We start from the raw sequence: 19,994 nt of genomic DNA, 5'->3' as shown, positions 1-19,994 counted from the left end.
GTAATCAGTTTTCAAACTTCAATCCTTAAATTTAGCATAATTCAATAAAGGAGCGTACAACGTAAAAAACAAAATAATGAACATAAAAAAGTTTCAGGAAGAAAAAGTTTTCAAATCAACAAAAAAGTCTTCACTTTCTTAACTTTAAAAGTCCTCAAAAATTTCAAAAATTTTTAAATTTCCAAAAGCAAAAGAAAATTCCAGACGATCTGAAACACTGTTTACTGCTATTAAAAATTAATCGAGTACACATGCGAATTTTACATTTCATTTTTTCCTCCCACAATTTTTTATGGATGGATGCTATTGGAAGGTATATCATTTGAAAATTAAGACAGGCTAAACACTACTACTTCCAATCTGAAAGTGACTTTAGAAAAAGTCCTAAATATTTCCCTTTTAAGATTCAAAATATAAAATGTAAGTTCTAGTTTTTAAAAAATTATTAGCACCCATTCATATCTTTTATCACTTCATTATCATGATACTATCGACAGATGATGACGATAATTGTTATAAAAGTTGCTGTTAAAACCATATCATTTAAATTTTTTTTTTCTTTTTTTCATTATGCTACAATATATAACATTTCAAACATCAAAGAATTTCTGTATTCTTTTGTAACAAATAATATTTACCATCACTTATTGAAATTAATGAACAATTGAATTAGATTCAAAGATATGAAAAATTTCTAACTTTGCATTAATACAAAAATATATATCCTCAAAATAAATCTGAAAAGAAAATTGCATTTAAATTTATGAAACATAATGGAATTTTCGTTTTAAATCATTGCTATGCGCAAGCGCCATCAGTTACAGTATTTTGGTGGTTATACATTTTGCTTCATCATAATCACATCAAGAGTAGCAAATAACAGTCATCATGCGGCACTGAACTCACTACATTCAATTAGCAGAATCTACACACTATCCACTTCACTAACATATCAACTCAATACACCTTAACTAAAATATTAAAATTATAAAGTTTATCATCGCTTCATTTTTCAAATATAGTTAAATACGAACATAAAGTAAATTTTACAGTTTACTACTAGGAAGAAGCATAAATTCTCTATGCATGAACCATTTTATAACAACTGATATTAACTGAATATGTACCCTAATTTTATAAGTTATTAAACTAAAACTTAATAATAATAGAAATTGAAAATTTCCATCCTTAAAGCTATCAATGCGGATTATCTCTTTCAAGAACAAAAAAAAAGTAATAAATTTATCCTTACATCAAATATTGACCTATCTCGTTTCGTTGCAAATTATCAAAGTTCACATTTTTCTAAAAAATTAAAGCGAATACTAGATAATTTAACAATTAATTTAATAATATATATTATTATATCGCACCTAAATAATCTAAAAATGTTTTATCATAAAAGTTATGCCTAAATAAATAAAGAATGCATCCCTATTTTTTTGCAAAATAATGTGTAACGCACTTTTCCACTATTGAAAATAAAACATAAACAGGAACAGAATATATCTACAACCTGTACAAGCTTTCTCGATATTCACAAATAAAAACAATCACTAAATGCATCCAAAAAAATATCAATATATAAAGGACCCATAATTTAACACTACCGGAATACCGAAATACTCAGAATGAAAAATCTAAAATACAACGAAGTGTAACACTAATCTGACAAGATAGCAAAGTATTTTTCTTACTTTAAATAATATGAAATAGTATCGTCTCCTAATTATCACTTCTAATCAAAACTGTGAATAAAGTGAATGAAAAAAAGAAAAATTTACCTTTTACAACCTTAAATTGGTAAAACTGGCAACTAACTGACAACAGAAATATGCGAACTAAAGAATTAGCAATTGTGATGTAAAAAAAGATTAAATATTGGTAGCGTAATAACAACATGATAATATGTAACAAATTGAAACAATGTATACAGAACAATCAGTTGATAAAAGCACCGTACAAAAATTTCCAGAAAATTGACAAAAGAAAAAAAAAAAAAAAAACTGGGAAGGGAAGGTGAATCTCCTTAATTCCACGATATTCGTTCGCATAGCATATAGTAAAATGTAAGATAAAATGCAAGATTTGAAGTGGAATATGTTGGAAATCAATTTTTTCATTAGTATATTACGCAAAGATAAAAGGTAGAATATATTACGCGAAAATAAAAGGAATTTTTTTTAAAGGCAGAAGATCGTGGATATAAGTGGAATAAGAATCTTTAACATATTCTTGTATTACCCAGTCAGAGAAAAAACCGATCATTATATTGCCTACGATTTATTAACTCTTTCATTTTTCAAGATCATCTATCCAGTGTATTAAAGCTGTTGGAAGAGGTGTAAATTCCTTTACACAACTTAGCACTAAATCGATATCAACCTGAAAAAAAAAAAAACATCTTTCACAAAAAAAGAAAAGGAAAAAATTGAAAAGAAATATCAAATAATTAAAGTGCTTTTCATAGTAATTTGAATAAAACATACTAATTGTAAGGAGATTTGCAACTTTTTAAATAACAATTGCTATAATGCCAAAGATTTTTGATAACATAATTGGTTTTAATATAGCATGATAACATTTTGTTATTTAAAGATATTCTCGGCATCTTATTAGATGCTTATAGAAAAATAATTACCTGCACAGATGTTCGCTTAAACAATAACTGCCCACATTGTTCTCTTTCTTCCAACACTGTAAGACTACACAATGTATCTAGTTCCTTCAGTAGTATTAAGTCATCTTTTACATTCAATGTTGGCAAATATTTGTTGACCAATTTACGATAATCTGGAATTGTAATTAAGTAGAATTAAAATTAAGCAAATGAAAAGGATATAACTAAACTTCATTTCTATTTGCCAGAATTTAATTACTATTCTGATATTCCTATTATAAAGTATTACGCTTCTCTATTTATAAACTAGTTAGATATGTAATTTTGTCGGGAATTCAAAAATAAACGATACCAATATCTGATTCGAAATAGTAGTTAAAAATGAAGACATGAAGGTGTAAAAACTGAAACAAAACTATGAAAAAGTGTAGAAATGTAAATGAAGTTGGAGTTTAATTGAAAAAGTGAGCTAAAGTTAGTAAGCGTTACGAACCTAGTATAATTTCACGAAATGTAAAATCCTGCCGTCGCTGATAACGCACCAAACGAACACAGCATAATAAAAGACACAGTTGTCGCAATGTTAAGCCTGAAAGAAGAGCAGAAAGTTGGCGGATATATGTAAAATGTTTATTCAGCATAGCTATAACATCTGGTACTAAACGATGGATAATGATAAAGTCCGAGGATATCATCCATTTTTCAGAATTTAGAAAATTTCCTATTTCTATTATGCAAAGTAATATATTCATAATAGCTTCTGAATATTTTACAGTAGATTTTCAGGAAGATAAGAAATAACAAACCTAATATTTTGATAAATTTTGAAAAAAAAAAAAAAAACTCAAATCTTGATTTAAAATATTTTACTGGTAACTTTATTCAAACATATGTATCTCATCTATTATAAACATGTTGACCTATTGGTAGACAGCAAAGAGAATATCTAAGAAGAAAATTTTATATTTATAAATGGAAAGAATTTTGAATTTACTAATAATTTAACAATTCTCACTTAAAATGATCGATTTCATCGTATCTTCATTAGCAATAACAGCATTTTTTGCTTCAACAAATATTCGCGATGCATGAGGACTTGACAGACTTTTGATATGCTCCGCGTCCATGAAACACAGAAATGTTGCTGTGATCTGTTTTAGAATGCAATAACTTCGTGTTTCATCGTATATTTCACGTAATTTACATTTTACACATTCATCGGCAATGAATGTCTGTAATCAATGTTTTACACTTATATATTTTAAATCATCTCTCAATTTTAGCACTTACAAGAAAGATAATATCACAGTTTCTTTTATTTTCAACTTCCATCTCATATTTTATCCTTTCATTTGTAACCCAAAAAATGCTGAATGATTAAAATTCTTCACACAATTCAAAAATGATAATTATACAATCTTCAAAACCACTAAATTATTCTGTAAGATCTGAGCCCTTTTTCTGTGTTCATTCCAATGCGTAAGTTAAACACGATCAATACAAAATAATTATTTTTACAATTCAAACTGAAACTGGAAAAACTAATGCGTACCTGGATGAGACTATTATTCTGCTCATATTTTTTTAAGTTAGTATGCAGAAATATTGCAAATGCCTTTGTAAAATCATCAAATGATATAGATGACAAAGCAAAGGATACAACTGCATTGGAAAGACGTGAACGTAGACGTTTCTCAAGTAATTCGGTACAGTCCTGAAATTCAATTTATCCAAATTCGAAACTTTCCAGACTATTTTTGTGACTTCCAGAAAAAAATCAATAAAACTAGTTACTTGCCCAAATCAATGTATAAAAGTTGTTTTAGAATGTTTTATAATGACATATAATTTCTTTGTGGCACAAAAATTTAGATTTATAGATTTTAGAGCTTCAACTAATAGATTTATCTCCAAAGCTTACCTGACGAGAACTAACACAAAGTACAAAGACAGAACTAGAACGTGATGCATTTAGAAGTGTATAAAGAAGAGTTTGTCGACCTCGTGTTACAAATCGATCAAAATTAAACACGATAACAAACTGTAACTGTTCCTGGAACAGAAAAAAGTAAATATGGTCAAACAGTTAAAGTATATCCACTCCTGTACTACAGTTATAACAAGTTCTTCCAATAATAAAACATATAAAACAACAGCGTCACAAAAACTGCAATGAACAGAAATGATCATCAAAAAATAGATTATATTCTTTAATGAAATTTGGAAAAAAAAAAAAAGATAATTCGGTGAAAAAAAACAAAAAATGATATCAAATTTTATCAAAAATTAAAAAAACAATACCGACTTAGATTCAGATGAATCAAATATTTTTAGTGCTTCAGTATCATTTGTTAGAATTAATCCATCAATGAAAAGTACTTCCATATCATCTGCATAATCCATCACAACCTGATAAAAAAAAGGTAAGCAAGATGGAACAAAAAAAAATTAATTCTTCTTTGCTCTCAGTAAGAATTTGTTGTCAAAGAAACGTCACTTAATTTCACTTTTCATTTTTAAAGAAGTAAAATCGATTACGTATAAACAAAATTTTTTGACCAAAAAGAAAAGGAAAAAGAAAAAGCAACACGTAGGGAATAAGAAGTGAGAAGGACCAGAAAAGGAAAAACTTTTTCTGAATCTTTGTTCTACTTTTATCAAAAAAAAAAAAAAAAAACATCAAATAGTACAGAGAAGCTTAAATGACTTTTCAACAATATTCAACTGTGATGTATCATACCTCACCATTGATGATAATAATCCAATGGATCACAGATCATCCTAATCTATTGAAAAAAATAGCAATGAATAATAATGAACCTTTGATATAATTGAACGTTTGCCAGATGATTTAGGTCCGATAACAACTGCTGAACCACCCTCTCTACTTTTCACGAAACATTTTACAATCTCATGCAATTTCCTAAAAAAAAAAAAAAAAAGGAAAAACAGCAATATTTGAAACAAACAAAAAAATCTCAAAGAGGAAAAGTTTTTTCTTTGAGTGAATACTTTTTTTTTCAGAACTGGGATATCAAACTCACTCTAACATATCTATAAAAAAAAATAAGATAAAACACTTGGGTCTGTATAAATTTCCTAACATTCTAATAAAACTCAGCAAAAATTGAAAATAGACCGAGTAAAAATTTTCTTAAAAACACTTCATGCTTGCTGATTAATACAACGATAGAATTGCAACTGATAATTTTTAAAATATAGTACTTGATGCAATGATCCAAACCGGCAAATTTGTCATCAAGTTCAGCAAGCAAACGGCTAAATACTGATTCAACGACCATTATGACTAGATCAATCTATCCTGATAATAAATAATTACAGTGCTGACATGCATGCTACGGATTAAGATAATTTGAGTGTTCATGTATGTATGTATGTGTGTGTGTGTGTGTGTGTGTAAAACACTGCATCATTTTTTCTAATCATTCCGTAAAAATATCATTATCTTTAACATAGTTCATTATCAGTCAACACATCAATAATAAGTGTGACGTGATATATGTTTATTCCCTCAGACATATATATATATATCTTTACTTAAATCTTGCACAATTTTAAAAAGTTAAGTAACGAAATAGAATATGAATAGAGTTAATTACGCAATTAAACAAAGTTGTACAAGCTGAAAATAATTAATTGAAATAGATGGATGCAAATTATTTATGCTTTTATATGCAATGAGCAAATTCAAGTTCAACCATATTTGAAAATAACAAACGTTTATTTGCGAAAAAAAAAAAAAAAAAAGTGATTCAAGAAGCAAATACTACCGTAATGTATAGATATCATTATTTTTGAAGATAGAAGTGGAAAGATTACAGATGGAAAAAAAAAGAAAAAACAAACACAAGAAATCAAAAGCAAAAAACAATAGCTTCAAGCTCGACTATAAATTGAATGAAATATATAGAATCTGAAAAAAAAAAATTTTAGACTTCAGGAAAGAAAAAATCATTTTATCAATGGTATTATTTATTAAACCACCATATATATAATTGTACTGAATTTTAATGTATGATAATTAAAGGTATAAAGAAAAAAGAGACAGAAATAAATAAAAAAGTTAATTATAACATCATTAATCGTTAATTAATTGGATGCGCTAACAGCATTTTTAGAACGAAACAATAACTACTGTTATTCTTTTAAGTAGCTTAAAGAGCTACTGGGAACATATATCAAATCATATTCGAATTAGCATTTTCCTACTTTTTCTTCCTAAATGGCTTCTTGCGCAGATTTAATGTGAAAAAGAACAGTTAAAAAGTTATCAGTTATTTCGAAATGAAAATTTTCTAACATTGAACAACTTAAAAATTAAATTAAATTTACAAAGAGAAAACAAAAAAGAGAACAAACAATTAGGGGTTTGCTTCATTTCTTCTGATAAACAAAGAAACTGTGAAAAGATGATGTGTCAATAAAAAACTACATTCCTCCACGAATCTATATCACCATTATAAAGGAATGATAAAAAGACGATAACAGTGATGACAGATAATGATGCTGATAATGAAACTACAACAGATAAAACCACAGTAATATAATTAGAAAATTGATGAAAATAGAAGCTACATTGATCGGACGGAAGTCATACACATACAAACTGATAACTGATAACCGAGTTACAAACAACTAAGATAAATAATAAAATCAAAAAATTACCAAGGAAGCATAAAAAGGAAAAAAGCAGTAATAAATGATAAGCTGATAAACTTATTATAAGCTACAAGCATGCGAGAAAAGAAGACAAAACACAAACATGGCAAGAAAGAACTATCGAATAAACAAACATGCGAAAAAACTCCAAAACAAATTAAAAAAAGAGTAACCACCGTCTTTTTATTTTCAGTTTTACAAAATATATTTATGTTTTTCGACATGGAAAAAAACAAGAAAAAAAAAAAAAAAAAAACAGTCGGCGGGGAAAAATAACCGAGTTGAGAAGAACAAATCCAAAAAATTTTATAGATTGAAACCGGATAGCGAAAACATTACACGCAGAAAGAAAAGAATAAAAAAACCAACAATACATACAACAAGGAATAAAATCCTGCAGAAATATTTTTATATGATGAAAGAAAAACATACTTTAAAAAAAAAAAGGAAAGAAAAATATAACTAACTTCTTTTTAGCTTGAAAAAAGTTTAAAAAATTTTATCAACTGCAAAGGCTTTTTTAAACAGAAACGTCCAACGGTTCGATAACACATCTTCCAAGAAACTAAGCCATATACGATAAATGGGAATAATTCCGGATAACGACTCACAGGCATACTATCCCAAAAAAAAAGATGTATATGGGATAGAAATATTACGAAGACGATAAACCGCGTATGCGGCTTTTTTCTTGATGAAGACATAAATCATTTACTACAAAATTGCATTCACCTGGGTATTCATTTACTGGTGCATATTTGAAATAATTTATGCTGAAGATAGAAAATTAGTAATAAAAAGCAGAAAAACAAAGCAGAAGAAATCACTGAAAAGAAAAAAGAAAGATACTGAAAATAAATGAACCATCAAAAAATATTGAAACAATAATTTTTTGGTCTTTTTTGGTCTTGGAAGGATTTTTAAGAGAAGGAAGAGAGAGAGAGAGAGAGAGAGAAAGAGAGAAAATTAACTGGAAATAAGAGAAATTTATGACAATCTAATTAACCATGGTTATTACAAAGCAATAGAAATACCATGATAATATGTTCCATAATCTAAAGTTTTAATATGAAATTAAAAACAAAAAGGAAAAATTGAAGTCGAAAAGAAGCAATGAAACATCTAAGAATTCAAAAATGTGGAAAAATTAAAACAAAATAAAAGATTTCAGGAAATAAAAAAGTGAACAAATGTGCTAAAAATGAGGATAGACAATACGGTAAGTGCATTCAAGTTCAAAATCAAAATCTAACTAAAATTTTTAACCAGAATATCAATTTATTCACATAAATAAAAGCATGCATTGCTTTTTGAAGAGATAAATAGAATAACCAATACTATTCATTAAACGATGCGGGGAATTTAATTTTTAGATTTAAAATATAAAAACAAAAATGGTCATTGTGAACCTTTCAGATAAGTGAGGATGCACTTCCCGTCAACAGATTGCATCATATCATTCGGAACAGATGCTATCAAGTCTCATCATAAATCCTGTTCATTTCATTATTTTTTTTTAAATACTGTGTTCGCATCAGACAGTATATTTCATCAATTTCTTTTTGGTTAAAAAAAATGAAATCGTTGTGTCTTATGCCAATTTCTGTCAAATGACCTGAAATGCATCCTAACCAAACGATAATCAGAAACGAAGGAAGAAAAAACATTAATTGTACATAGGTGTATATAAATTAAGTAAAAGGTAATAACATGAAAACCGGACAATGAGCAAGCTAGGAAAAAACGAGGGCCACAACTACTACTGATAAGAACAACTACATTTAACGAATGATGGAATATACTGGGGTATTTGGCTCAATAAAGCTGACAAAATTGACAAACATAATCAAGAGAATATACAAGGAGAAAAGAATGATATATCGTAGCGTAGACGGGAAAAACTTCTCGGCTGCAGAACAGTAAAAAATTTTCTTTCAAATGTTAACAAATCAAAAGTCGCGCATTCCTTAAGCAGTTCATTAAAAAAAAAAAAAAAAAAAAAGTTATTAAAATAACCTGGAAACACATTTATTAATTTAAAACTTAACGATCTTACCAACTCCAACGAAAAGCTATAGTTTTACTAAGCCTAATTACTATATGAAATGAAAACATTACACCACCCTATTTTAGCCAAACGATATTATCCCATAAATGAATACATGAAGGGAGAAAGATAATTCACGTATCAAATATAGCACATGCAGAGAAAAACGCAGGGAGGCTTTCAGGAAGCTCAAAATCAAACAGAAAGATGAGTAATAATGGACATATGGCAGTATATAATGAAAGTTGTAATAGTTTTCGCTCACATAGAGAAGAGATTTCGTATCATATCATAATTCGGACTCAGACTTGCTTAACAGTTAATTCTTAACATATCGGAAAACTAAAATTCCGTAATTTAATATTGAGAACCCGAACATCACTAATTTAACGTTAATTACCAAATATTCTGCACTTAGCTTCCTGTCCTCACTGTAATAAGTCAAACTCAAATAGTTATCACTCACACCAAGCTAGCTTAGACAAATTTGCATATACACAAAAATTTCTGCTGTTTTAAGAAAAACGAAACAACTGGGTCACAAAGGTCGCATGAGTGACAAGATGACAACAAAATAATCAAGTACAAAAGGAAAAGCACGGAAGGGAAAAATCTACACTACGAAGAAATGGTGATGCATGATGCAGCTATTTTAATAATTCATATCATTCTTATGTCAGCTTACAGGTGTTTATGACGTGCGTAACGAGTTACGCATCAATACGAAAAACATGAACACCCGAACGAATTTTACAGAAATGAGAGAGAATAAATATACATAAATAACGATAAATGGACAAGTAAATAAAATCTGAAGACAACACGCTGAAAAATGAGATCAATACAGTCTGAAACAAAATTTCAAAAACAAATGATTTCAAAACATCCCTATTTTTTTTTTGTTTTTTTTATTTTTTTTTTTTTTTTTTTTTTTTTTTTTTTTTTTTTTTTTTTTAAAAAAAATCTAAACAGTAAAAAGGAAGGAAAAGTAAAAAGAAAACAAATGAAAGAAACGGTATATGGATTGATTTCTCTTCCTGTAAATGTGTAAAGCAGAATGTTTGCGAAACTTAGACAAAACAAAACACTGAGTAGTTATAAATTAAAAAAATTTTCACCTTTACTTAAAAAATTCCACTGAAATAGTTTTGCTCACTAATTTGTAAGTATCACATCATGTGTTGTTCAGTGATCCTATTTTTCAGAATCCCATCTGAACTTGAAAAAAAAAAAAAAAAAAACGACCGCACTACAGGAACATACTTTTTACAAACTAAGATTAATAAATTTCTGCTCTCAAAAAAAGATCTTCACTAATACACAAGTTATTAGGAAACTGTAAAAGTTTTTAAAGAACCAGCAGTTCTAAACTTAATTGCAAAATCAGAAGAGAAACAGTAGAATTATTTTCAAGAAAAGACAAACAAACAAACCGATCAGGATGTAATAACGATAAAACAGTGGTTGTAATAATATGCAAAACAAAATGAGCACTCAATAAGGCAAAACGATAATAATGATTTCAAAACTGGAGAAGATTTCTTTTTTGAAAAACAGAATTCGAAAAAAAAAAAAAAGCTAAATAAAAGGCAAGAAAGAAGAAATTGAAAAGACAGTAAATATGAACGAATGAAACGAAAAAAAAAAAAAAAAACGGTTTCTGAAAGGAATTCAAAGAAAACGTGGTATATATCAGATAAACTTACTCCCAATCCACAAAAAAAAAAAAAAAAAAAAAAAAAAAAAAAATTAGAGCAATTAATTGATCAGTTAATTAATTAGCACAAAAAAACCTTGGAAATAATAGTATGGAAGGGAATAGAAAGACGGAGAAAAGCAATCAACAGAGAAAATGAATAAATTGAAGTTTGATATACAGTAGTCTCATGCACCATGCCGTACATTTCTGTATCACAATAGAGAATCATTTCAGAAAAAGGTGGAAAAGCAAACATCACACACATGTATGCGTGTGCTCATCAAATTTATCCTTGGAGCAACGTAGCGAAAATTTTACAGCATATATTGAAAACTTGAGTATGAGATGGATTATTTGAAATGATTTAACTTTAACAACCTGAGTACTTCGTATGCTCCATAAATCAAACAAAGCTGCATTTTATGAGGATCACAGCTTAGCATGTTTCCGATATATGCCATTCACCTATTTCCTGTGCTACGATAACATGGAACAAGATTTTCTTTAGGTCTGCATTATAAATAAAATATTTAATTATAAGCATTAAAAATAAAAAGAACAAGTGAGTAGTAAGGCAAACTTTGAACGAGCACCGTTATATGTACCACAGGTTTAAACTGATGATCGATATCCAGAAGCCAACGTAACAAATTGGCATAGCTTTCGATCCGAAAAAGAAAAAAGTATTTAAGCGAGTTACTGCTGCTATTGCTGTCAGAAGTGAAATTTGATATTTGACACAGTTTCTTAAAGAGGGGCTGGGGGGTTCACGAACACTGTACTGAAGATAAGTAATGTATGGTTGTGCTTCGATACTGAGATCAGAAAACCTTCTGACGTTAGACGAAGTCCCACACAACGTGAAACCTGAAAAATAAGATAAAATTCACCATATGCTTTACTGGCTCCACTTTGCATGCAAGCGAGGTGAAGACTTTGATTTGTAAAATTTATAATTTAAGTTACCAAATCATGTACTTATTTCATTATTTCATCCAATCTAATCAGGAGAAAGAAATAATTTATTAAAGTTCTATTACAACAAAGTTGAAATAGCTTGCCTTCAGCTGTGAACATTCGAATTCCTGTAATCGCTGCCCATCAGTTGCGCAACAGTAAATATGAAAATGATTGCCATGGGAATCTGCTACCAACACATCACCATTTGTTGATACATCAACACCGATCGGATATGGAGTACTCTCAAAGGATCCGAAACGACAGAGCACCTCACCTAAAATATTTTTTCAATGGGACTGTGGACATGGAGATTCAACATGTTCCAGAAAATAAAGAAATGCAAATATATATATATATATATATATATAGAAAATGAAACTTTATAGTTCTAGCCTCATTCCATACAAAACACAGAAGAAATTTAAGAGCGTTACAAGAAACTCCATTGACTTCGTTGTTTTATGCACTTCCATCGAACACATACTATTAATAAAAATTGTAAAAAACTTACCATCGCTATTCAGTGCAACTACACAATGATTCTTGTAATCGGTGACATAGTATCTATCACGGAAAACAGCCACATCGGATGGTTCACCAATTGCCTTAGTACAGTCATTCCATTTAAGCACCAGAGGTTCCAAAAGATCGATATCAAGAATAAACATCATTACCGAGCTGCTGAATACTACTAGATGTGATGCTTCGTTTACCGTTAATGCCGAAACATACTCGAGATAAGGAGTTTCTATAATAAGAAAGTAAAATTGTTTATTTTTTTTTGTTGTTAAGTTAAATTGGTTTTTGGCGAATCAACACAAGAAAAAAAAGAACAGTAAATATACAACCCTTAATTTAATTACAATTTAATTTGCTAGTCAGTAATGCACCTTATTCCTGTACAGGAAAGAAAGTACTGTTCAAAACAAGTATAACAAAATTAAGAATTTTAACAGAAATTTCATGAAAAGCTATCAAATTTGGATTTTCTTTCACAAATTTAGTTAGTTTTGGATTGATTTGAATTAGAAACAAATATCGACGTCAAAATATAAAAATCGTATTCGGATTAAAAAATATGAACAGTAATGATGAACGTACGGAGACGTCGAATAAAGTCGCCTCGTTTTGAGAATAACTGTAGCCGCGCCTTGTTTTCGCCTTTATCAACAATAATGTAACCTCCTTCACCTATTCGAGATCTGAATGCTACGACCTTCTTTGGATAAAATAAATGACCATCTTCTGAACCACCAATTCCAAAATGCATTATGAATTCACCTTTCTTCGTAAAGATCTATAGAGAAAAGAGTTGTATGTAATACATATCAACAGTAACAGCTATATGCAGTAAGTAATAATAGTACCTGCAAGTTAAGAATAACAATTCGACTAGTATAATTTCCTGTAGACTATTACTTATGATAGCTCGAATCTATAGAAACTTCACTTTTTCATCTCGGAAATGAATGCTAAAAATATACTTGTATACGATGATTATTTGTATCTGTGACGAGAATTTCTTCATTATGACCAAGACAGAAACCATGTGGTGAGCCAAACTGCCCGGGGTTCGACCCCACTCCTCCAACCGAGCATCGAAGTGACAAATCTGATGCACTGGCGTTATTTTTTGCAGATGAACGTACGGCTGGCGGTATTCCCTAAGCAGTTAAATGTCATTTTCCATGAAAAAAAACAAAAAAAAAAAAAAAAAAAAAACAAAAAAACAAAAACGGAAATTCATAGAGCCAATGATGCCAAATACACTATTCATCTATTAAATTTTAAGAAATATCACAATAAAAACAAGGAAGAAGCTATTCCAATACGTCTTTTAACTATATTATCAAATTCAACTGGTGATTGTGAACTGCTTTAATTGCAGAGATGAAAGCCTCACTAGCGGCACATAATGATGTTCACCCAAAATGCCAGCCATTCCAACGGGTCGAATTGCTTCCAAGGGTGATGCAAGTTGCGATTGACGACCGAGTGCTGGAATAGTTTGACCAAATGCAGATTGCAACGATGCAAAAGATGCAGTATCCAGTTGAGAAATTAAACGAATGGTTGCAGGATCAAGTAATGGTTCCAAGCGTTGCCGTGCAGCAGCAGCAGCAGCTGCTGTAATTGGGAATGCAGTATTAGCCAACTGTGTTGCTGCTGCTGCACCAGTTAAAGCAGTGGTTTGAGCCTGTAAATTGACTTTACTGAATTACACCGTTCCATCTACCAAAAACTGAATCGGTAAACCTGAGGTCATAAAACAGATATGAGAAAGGTTATAAGAAAAAAGTACCTTTACAAATAATATATCAAATACACCTCTTAATTCACAGTATTTTTCATTTCTTAATATCACTACAATTTTTCCTCACCTAGCAATGAGAAAGGAAACATATAAAATATAGCTGAATAATACAAACGATACGAAAAATTACCACCCATGAGTTCACTCCTCGTGGCATCAGAAAATTATTTGTTGTTATGGGCAACTGTTTTCCGGTAGCCAAATTGGCAACCGGGGCGTGTGGAAGAGGTAGTGCGGATGGTCCAGTGACACGTGTTTCTGATTGTGGATTTGAACTCGGTGGCCAACTATAAAAAGACGAGATACCACTATTTTCTAATGAACTTTTCTTGCCCTGAAACACTAATTAGTAATGAATGGTAAGAAGTGATTTGTATTGTTTTTAACAATATAGTATATAAATCAGTAACCATTCATAAGGAAAGCGTCGGAAACTTAATCTTAGATTCAGCGTTTGATCTGCATTTTTCACAGCTATAACACCTTTCGGAAGTTCCAAAATTTGTTCGGCAGCCCACCTAATTTAATACATTATTTAATACAAAATTTAATACAACCTGAAAATCAACAGTTGGAGAAGGGCTGCTAGGCTCCGGCGGTATACTAGATGGTGGCCAGCCATCGGTAAAATCTACAACTGAGCTGCTTGTTGAAGTGGTGGTCGGCTTATTGCGACGTTCCATACCAATTGCTCCTGGGCCACGAGCTAAAATAAGATTGGATTTTAACCTATAATTTGAACCAACACATATTCAAAATTGCTTTGGTTAATCATTGAATTTTAAAACCAAATAATACTCGAAATCAGACAACTCAACCTGAAAGATCATTCAACAGTTTGCATCAAATATGACCACGAGATAAAGTTAAATTTTAATTTTATTATATGTACGAATATGACCCTGTCGTATATATATATATATATATATATATATATATATATATATATATATATATATATATATATATATATATATATATATATATATATATAAATATACACTCTCTTTCCATTTATCCACCCTTCATACATCTCTACCTTCAAATTATGAAATCATGAAACCTACAAAGAATATACATGTCATATAAAATATATATGATAAAAATCAGTATTTAATTAAAGCATGCAAGTAATACTAAATGAATTACGAACACTGTCCAATAGGTGCAGGTGTTGTACACAGACTTCCAGATGCTGATGTTTGCGTTGGTGAGTTATCCGATGGATAAGCGCGTATTGCATTAAGTTGTTTCACGGAATTAGAGTCAGATAATAGTGATGATATCATCACATCTGCCTTTCCGACATCAGACACTAAACGTGCTGAAATTTAACCATGTAATTACATCAAGAATTTTTTGAATAATCCCCCATCACTACTGCAAAAACGTCTCTTCCCATTCTCGACACAGCCTACAGTCTTCTATAGAATTTCCTTCTCCACTGCAGCAAAAAAAAAAATCCGCCAGAATGGACTGGAGAAAATCGAACATAATGCAGGTATTTTGGACTAAACACACAAAAAAAAAACAAAAGAAAAAAAAGAAATAAAGAAAAACAGTTAAGCATTTCACAAAAGCAAAAAATAAAAGAGAAAATACAGAAGAAGCGATGGAATTACTGAAGAAAAAACAATCTACATGTTCCTAGCTTTTATGATTAAAAAATAGGATTTAAAAATAAAATTAAAGGAAGTTAACTACCAAAAAACAGGAAAAACTTGATTAGTGATATTTAAACTTACAGAAAATCCAACTAAATTCAGCATGACTAGCACCAGAACCAGCATGTGCTAATTTTTTTCACTACAGTTATTCAACACTACTAGTAATCCTAGAAAATGACCCTCCAAATTTCAGCTTTTCAATATACAAAACTTACTGTTGATATCACCAACAATGCTGCTCAATTTGTTGTAAAACTGGACATATGGAGTCTTGCTGAATGTAAGTTCCGTTGTACTACTCATATCAGGCATACTACGTGTAAGAGCTGTTAGTTGTTGACGGATTTTCTTTCGACTCACCAAAACTTCTACTGCAGAACCCTTTTCCACAATCCGATGTGTAAAACTGTAACATATCATTGAAGTAATCCGTTCTTTTTTTTTTATGACAATGTAGAAAAATGAACAAATCTTTGACAAAAGAAACTGAATCAATCCTAAATAATAAGCAGTCGAGTAAAGATAGAATATAATACAAAGTGTTTCAATTTTAAGCAGAACATATTATCATTCGCTTTGAATCAACTAGGAGAATGATTGAATAAAATGATCTAATGACCAGTCCTACAACATCTTTTCGATCATGAGTTCTGTTTCTAATGAAGCCCTCAATTTAATCTTAAGTTAGCATTCCTAAATTGTCTTATTCAATATACTTACGCGACAGCATCAGCAATTTTTACAGTGGTGACATTAACCCGTCGATTTAGATTATTCAGATCGGTTTCCTGGTCATCACGTGATTTATCCAGTTTATGTAACAACTGTTCCTTCATTGCATCCAATGCCTTGTGATAATCACTGAAGGTATCATCTATTTCTGCTTTGATTGCTTCATATTGCTCAGTAAGAACGCGTTGGCGAGCTGGCACAGAATTACATGCGGCTTCTACAGTTTTTGACTGTAAAATATAAAATTAAGTAATGTTGTTCAATAAATCACAATCTAGTCTTAAAGTGTAATGGCTTAAAAAGGGACAGAAACAATGAAGTTAGTATCGACAGTGACAAATATTTCTGGTCGATCAGTAAACCGGCTATCCTTTCTGGAAGAGTTGACAATTAGCAATTGCAAAATAAGTTTCCATCGCTAATATACACATCTAACCTTGGCTTCCGCTCCATTCGCAATATCCTTCAGTTCAAGTCTGACCAAATTAGCAACTGTTTCATCGATATTTACCAAATTATGATGTCTGATGTCCGCATGCTCCGCATGGCATTGTCCACAAATCGGTGATTCACAAGTGGCACAGAGAAGTGAATATGGCATTTGCGGATGCAATACACACATAACTGGATCACGAGGCAATTCTGATGGATTCTGCGCCAATTCCGTGTACGTTAATACCTATTCATAGTATCTATTATAAAAAATATTTGTATTGCTTAGACCTATAAATATGTCAAAAAGAGCTCGCATATTACAATATTTGTATCACTTCCTATCATCAGAAAATGAGGGACACTGAGTTGCATAGTGAAACTCAGTTCATACCGTATGTCCATCGAATAATTTCATGTCACGATGTGCTTGATAACAATTCTTGCATAAGTCACTTGCGCACTGTTTGCAAACAGCCATCGCAAGCTGTTCACTCTTACATGCACGACAGCTACGTGCACCTTTTCCAACGCTACCATCAACTTCATGCAAGCGAACAAAATCAAGCAAAAGATGATTCACAAATCGGACATCATTTCCTACATGGCTTTCCTGAAACATTTGAATAATGATTAGTCTACGGGAGAAAAAAAGACAAATAAAGATAAGCGCATTTAAAAATATTTAAAGATAGATAATGAAGATGAGGAAATAATGGAAGACTATGTAATTTAGCATCGCATCTGGATAATACCTGAGCTTTTCAGGATTCTTAGTACTCAATAAATATGCTAGGAATGAATAACAAAAGCAAAAAACGTTATTTTGCCAACTTATGCTAAAATTACTCGATGGAAAGACTAATTTAGTAACCTGATGGCATGTCGGACATCTAATGACTCCCGGTGGCGTCGGCCTCATTTCACACGTGCTTTCCAGTTCGAAATCCATTGTAAGTACGGTTCTTGCACGCTCTGATTCACCCTCTCGCCGTCCATCCAGCTGGGCTATTATGCAGTCTTCACACATTGAATGAAGACAATCCAATACTCGCGGCTAAAATCGACATACATAAACGCCAGAAACCAGAAACATAAATGAGAAATGAATCTATACTTAAAATCAAATGAAGAAAATATTAATTTGCACAAATGTTTGGCAGAACAAATTTTCACTTTTTAATACAAAAGTAAATTCCGGAAATTTGAAATTTGAAAAACTTCACATCGTATTGATATTGTCCATTATTCACTACTTGCGAAACAACAAAAAATTTCAGAAATTTTAAAAATATCTTTGGACGGGAAGAATATATACAGTTTCATTACCTTTCTATACTGCTTGCCACAATACGGACAAAGAGAACTGTCAACACTTGGTATTACTCCAACATCAAGTAATGGGCTGGGCGATCGCGCCGAATTTATTTCATTTCCTGCTATATTCGCAGTGGAAGTACCCCCTGTATTCTTATCCTCCTTCAGTGACGGTGGACTTTCCGACTGCAATAATTTTTCGTTGGTTGTTTTTGCATTACAAACAGTCATACATACTTCAAGTTTTCTTTGACATGAAAAAAGTTAATAATAACATTAGTAGTACTTTGCTGGAATATATGTCTAGAGGCAAATGACGAATTTTATCTCAATCGTCTATAAAAAAAAAAAAAAAAAACACCGTCTTTCCCAATATAAACATGTATTGCAGAGTTCCATAAAAACTCTTGAATTTTTATCAGAAACGTTAAATCGAAGAAACAGAATAAAAAACTCATACATCAATAGATAAACATTCTTTACGAAATCTAAAAGAAAAAACTAAATATTCTCAGAATTTCTGTAGTAAACAAAAGAGTCTGAGTAACAAATGTATATCTAAGCTGAAGAACGCTAAGAAGTAACCATGCTTTATGCTTTATTTTCTTCCCAGCATATTATTATATCTCCCATCTGCTTACATCATTCCTCTGCAATGCATTGCCATTCCACGAACGGCATAACTCCTCCATTCCCTTTGTTTATAATTTAAAAGCAATTGAAATGTCATACTTTATCATCTGTAACTCCGAAAATAAAACTGTTCTGTTGCGCCGAAAGATCTAGCGTTGCTGCAGTGGTTGCAGGTGTTACCACTGCTGTGACAGCTGTCCCACCGTTTTCCTCCATTAATCCATTGGCATACATTTCCATTTCCAGAAACAAATCTCCTCTCTGATCAACTGTTTTTGGATCAGTCCTATACTGGATAATTTCCTCCCTTAAATCGTACGGAATTTATTCGGTGTTTTTTGATGCATAAAATATGAGGCAAAACCTGAAATCAACGGACAGAGCATTTGCAACTGTTACACATCAAACGTGATCTGGTAATGATCGCGAAAGCTTATTGTACATAACGCAGTAAACGTATGCCAAATACTTTTTCTAATTAAGTGAGAACACTAGCACTTACAAAGAAATTTCGATACATTTAACTCGAAAACATACTTTATATACTACTTTGATTTATTGTATGATATCCTTTTCCTCATACTAGTCAAACAAGGGAAGCAAATCTATTTAAAAATTTCATAACTGGTAGCACAATAAGAAACACAGAAGGGTATGGAACAAATATCACACATAGGAAATGGTGATTCACATAACTTTACATAATGTTAACTTCACATAGTGCACTAATAATAACTATGCTAAATTTATTTAAGTAATTCATTCTGAACGCTTAATTAAAAAAAAAAAAAAAAAAAAAAAAAAAACAAGTGATCATTTCCTTAACACTAAAACGCAATATAGTTGAAGAGAAATATGATAGACATACATTTGCTACTACTAAATTAGATATT

At 30.7% G+C, this 19,994-nt stretch overlaps 2 protein-coding genes and 1 non-coding gene across 3 annotated transcripts; all 3 read right to left on the bottom strand.

Annotated features, from left to right (window-relative positions):
• Nucleotides 1-810: 810 nt before the first annotated feature.
• On the bottom strand, nucleotides 811-895 carry Bm16912. Its single transcript, XR_006228132.1, has one exon. It is a non-coding gene; the product is annotated as an Unclassified non-coding RNA Bm16912 (non-coding RNA).
• Nucleotides 896-2,295: 1,400 nt separating this feature from the next.
• Nucleotides 2,296-5,922, bottom strand: Bma-orc-4 (uncharacterized protein; the record flags this gene model as incomplete). Its single annotated transcript, XM_001895814.1, has 9 exons — nucleotides 2,296-2,385; nucleotides 2,642-2,793; nucleotides 3,114-3,209; nucleotides 3,636-3,852; nucleotides 4,173-4,334; nucleotides 4,542-4,673; nucleotides 4,922-5,029; nucleotides 5,441-5,543; nucleotides 5,846-5,922. The coding sequence occupies 9 exons, from the start codon at nucleotides 5,920-5,922 to the stop codon at nucleotides 2,296-2,298; spliced, it is 1,137 nt and encodes a 378-aa protein (XP_001895849.1).
• A 5,871-nt stretch (nucleotides 5,923-11,793) lies between these two features.
• Nucleotides 11,794-19,341, bottom strand: Bma-nhl-2 (B-box zinc finger family protein; the record flags this gene model as incomplete). The annotated part of the gene is made up of 16 exons (XM_043077788.1): nucleotides 11,794-11,913; nucleotides 12,108-12,280; nucleotides 12,518-12,754; nucleotides 13,108-13,303; nucleotides 13,491-13,670; nucleotides 13,910-14,203; nucleotides 14,451-14,654; nucleotides 14,878-15,026; nucleotides 15,474-15,644; nucleotides 16,203-16,393; nucleotides 16,708-16,949; nucleotides 17,156-17,398; nucleotides 17,546-17,764; nucleotides 18,026-18,208; nucleotides 18,481-18,654; nucleotides 19,201-19,341. 16 exons carry the CDS (start codon nucleotides 19,339-19,341, stop codon nucleotides 11,794-11,796), a joined length of 3,117 nt encoding a protein of 1,038 aa, XP_042933722.1.
• Between the last annotated feature and the right edge of the window lie 653 nt (nucleotides 19,342-19,994).

This window comes from Brugia malayi, assembly GCF_000002995.4.
Source record: "Brugia malayi strain FR3 genome assembly, contig: Bm_v4_Chr1_scaffold_001, whole genome shotgun sequence".
Lineage (NCBI taxonomy): Eukaryota > Metazoa > Nematoda > Chromadorea > Rhabditida > Onchocercidae > Brugia > Brugia malayi.
The sequence above is the reverse complement of the archived record's forward strand: the minus strand, read 5'-3'. Positions and strand labels throughout refer to the sequence as shown.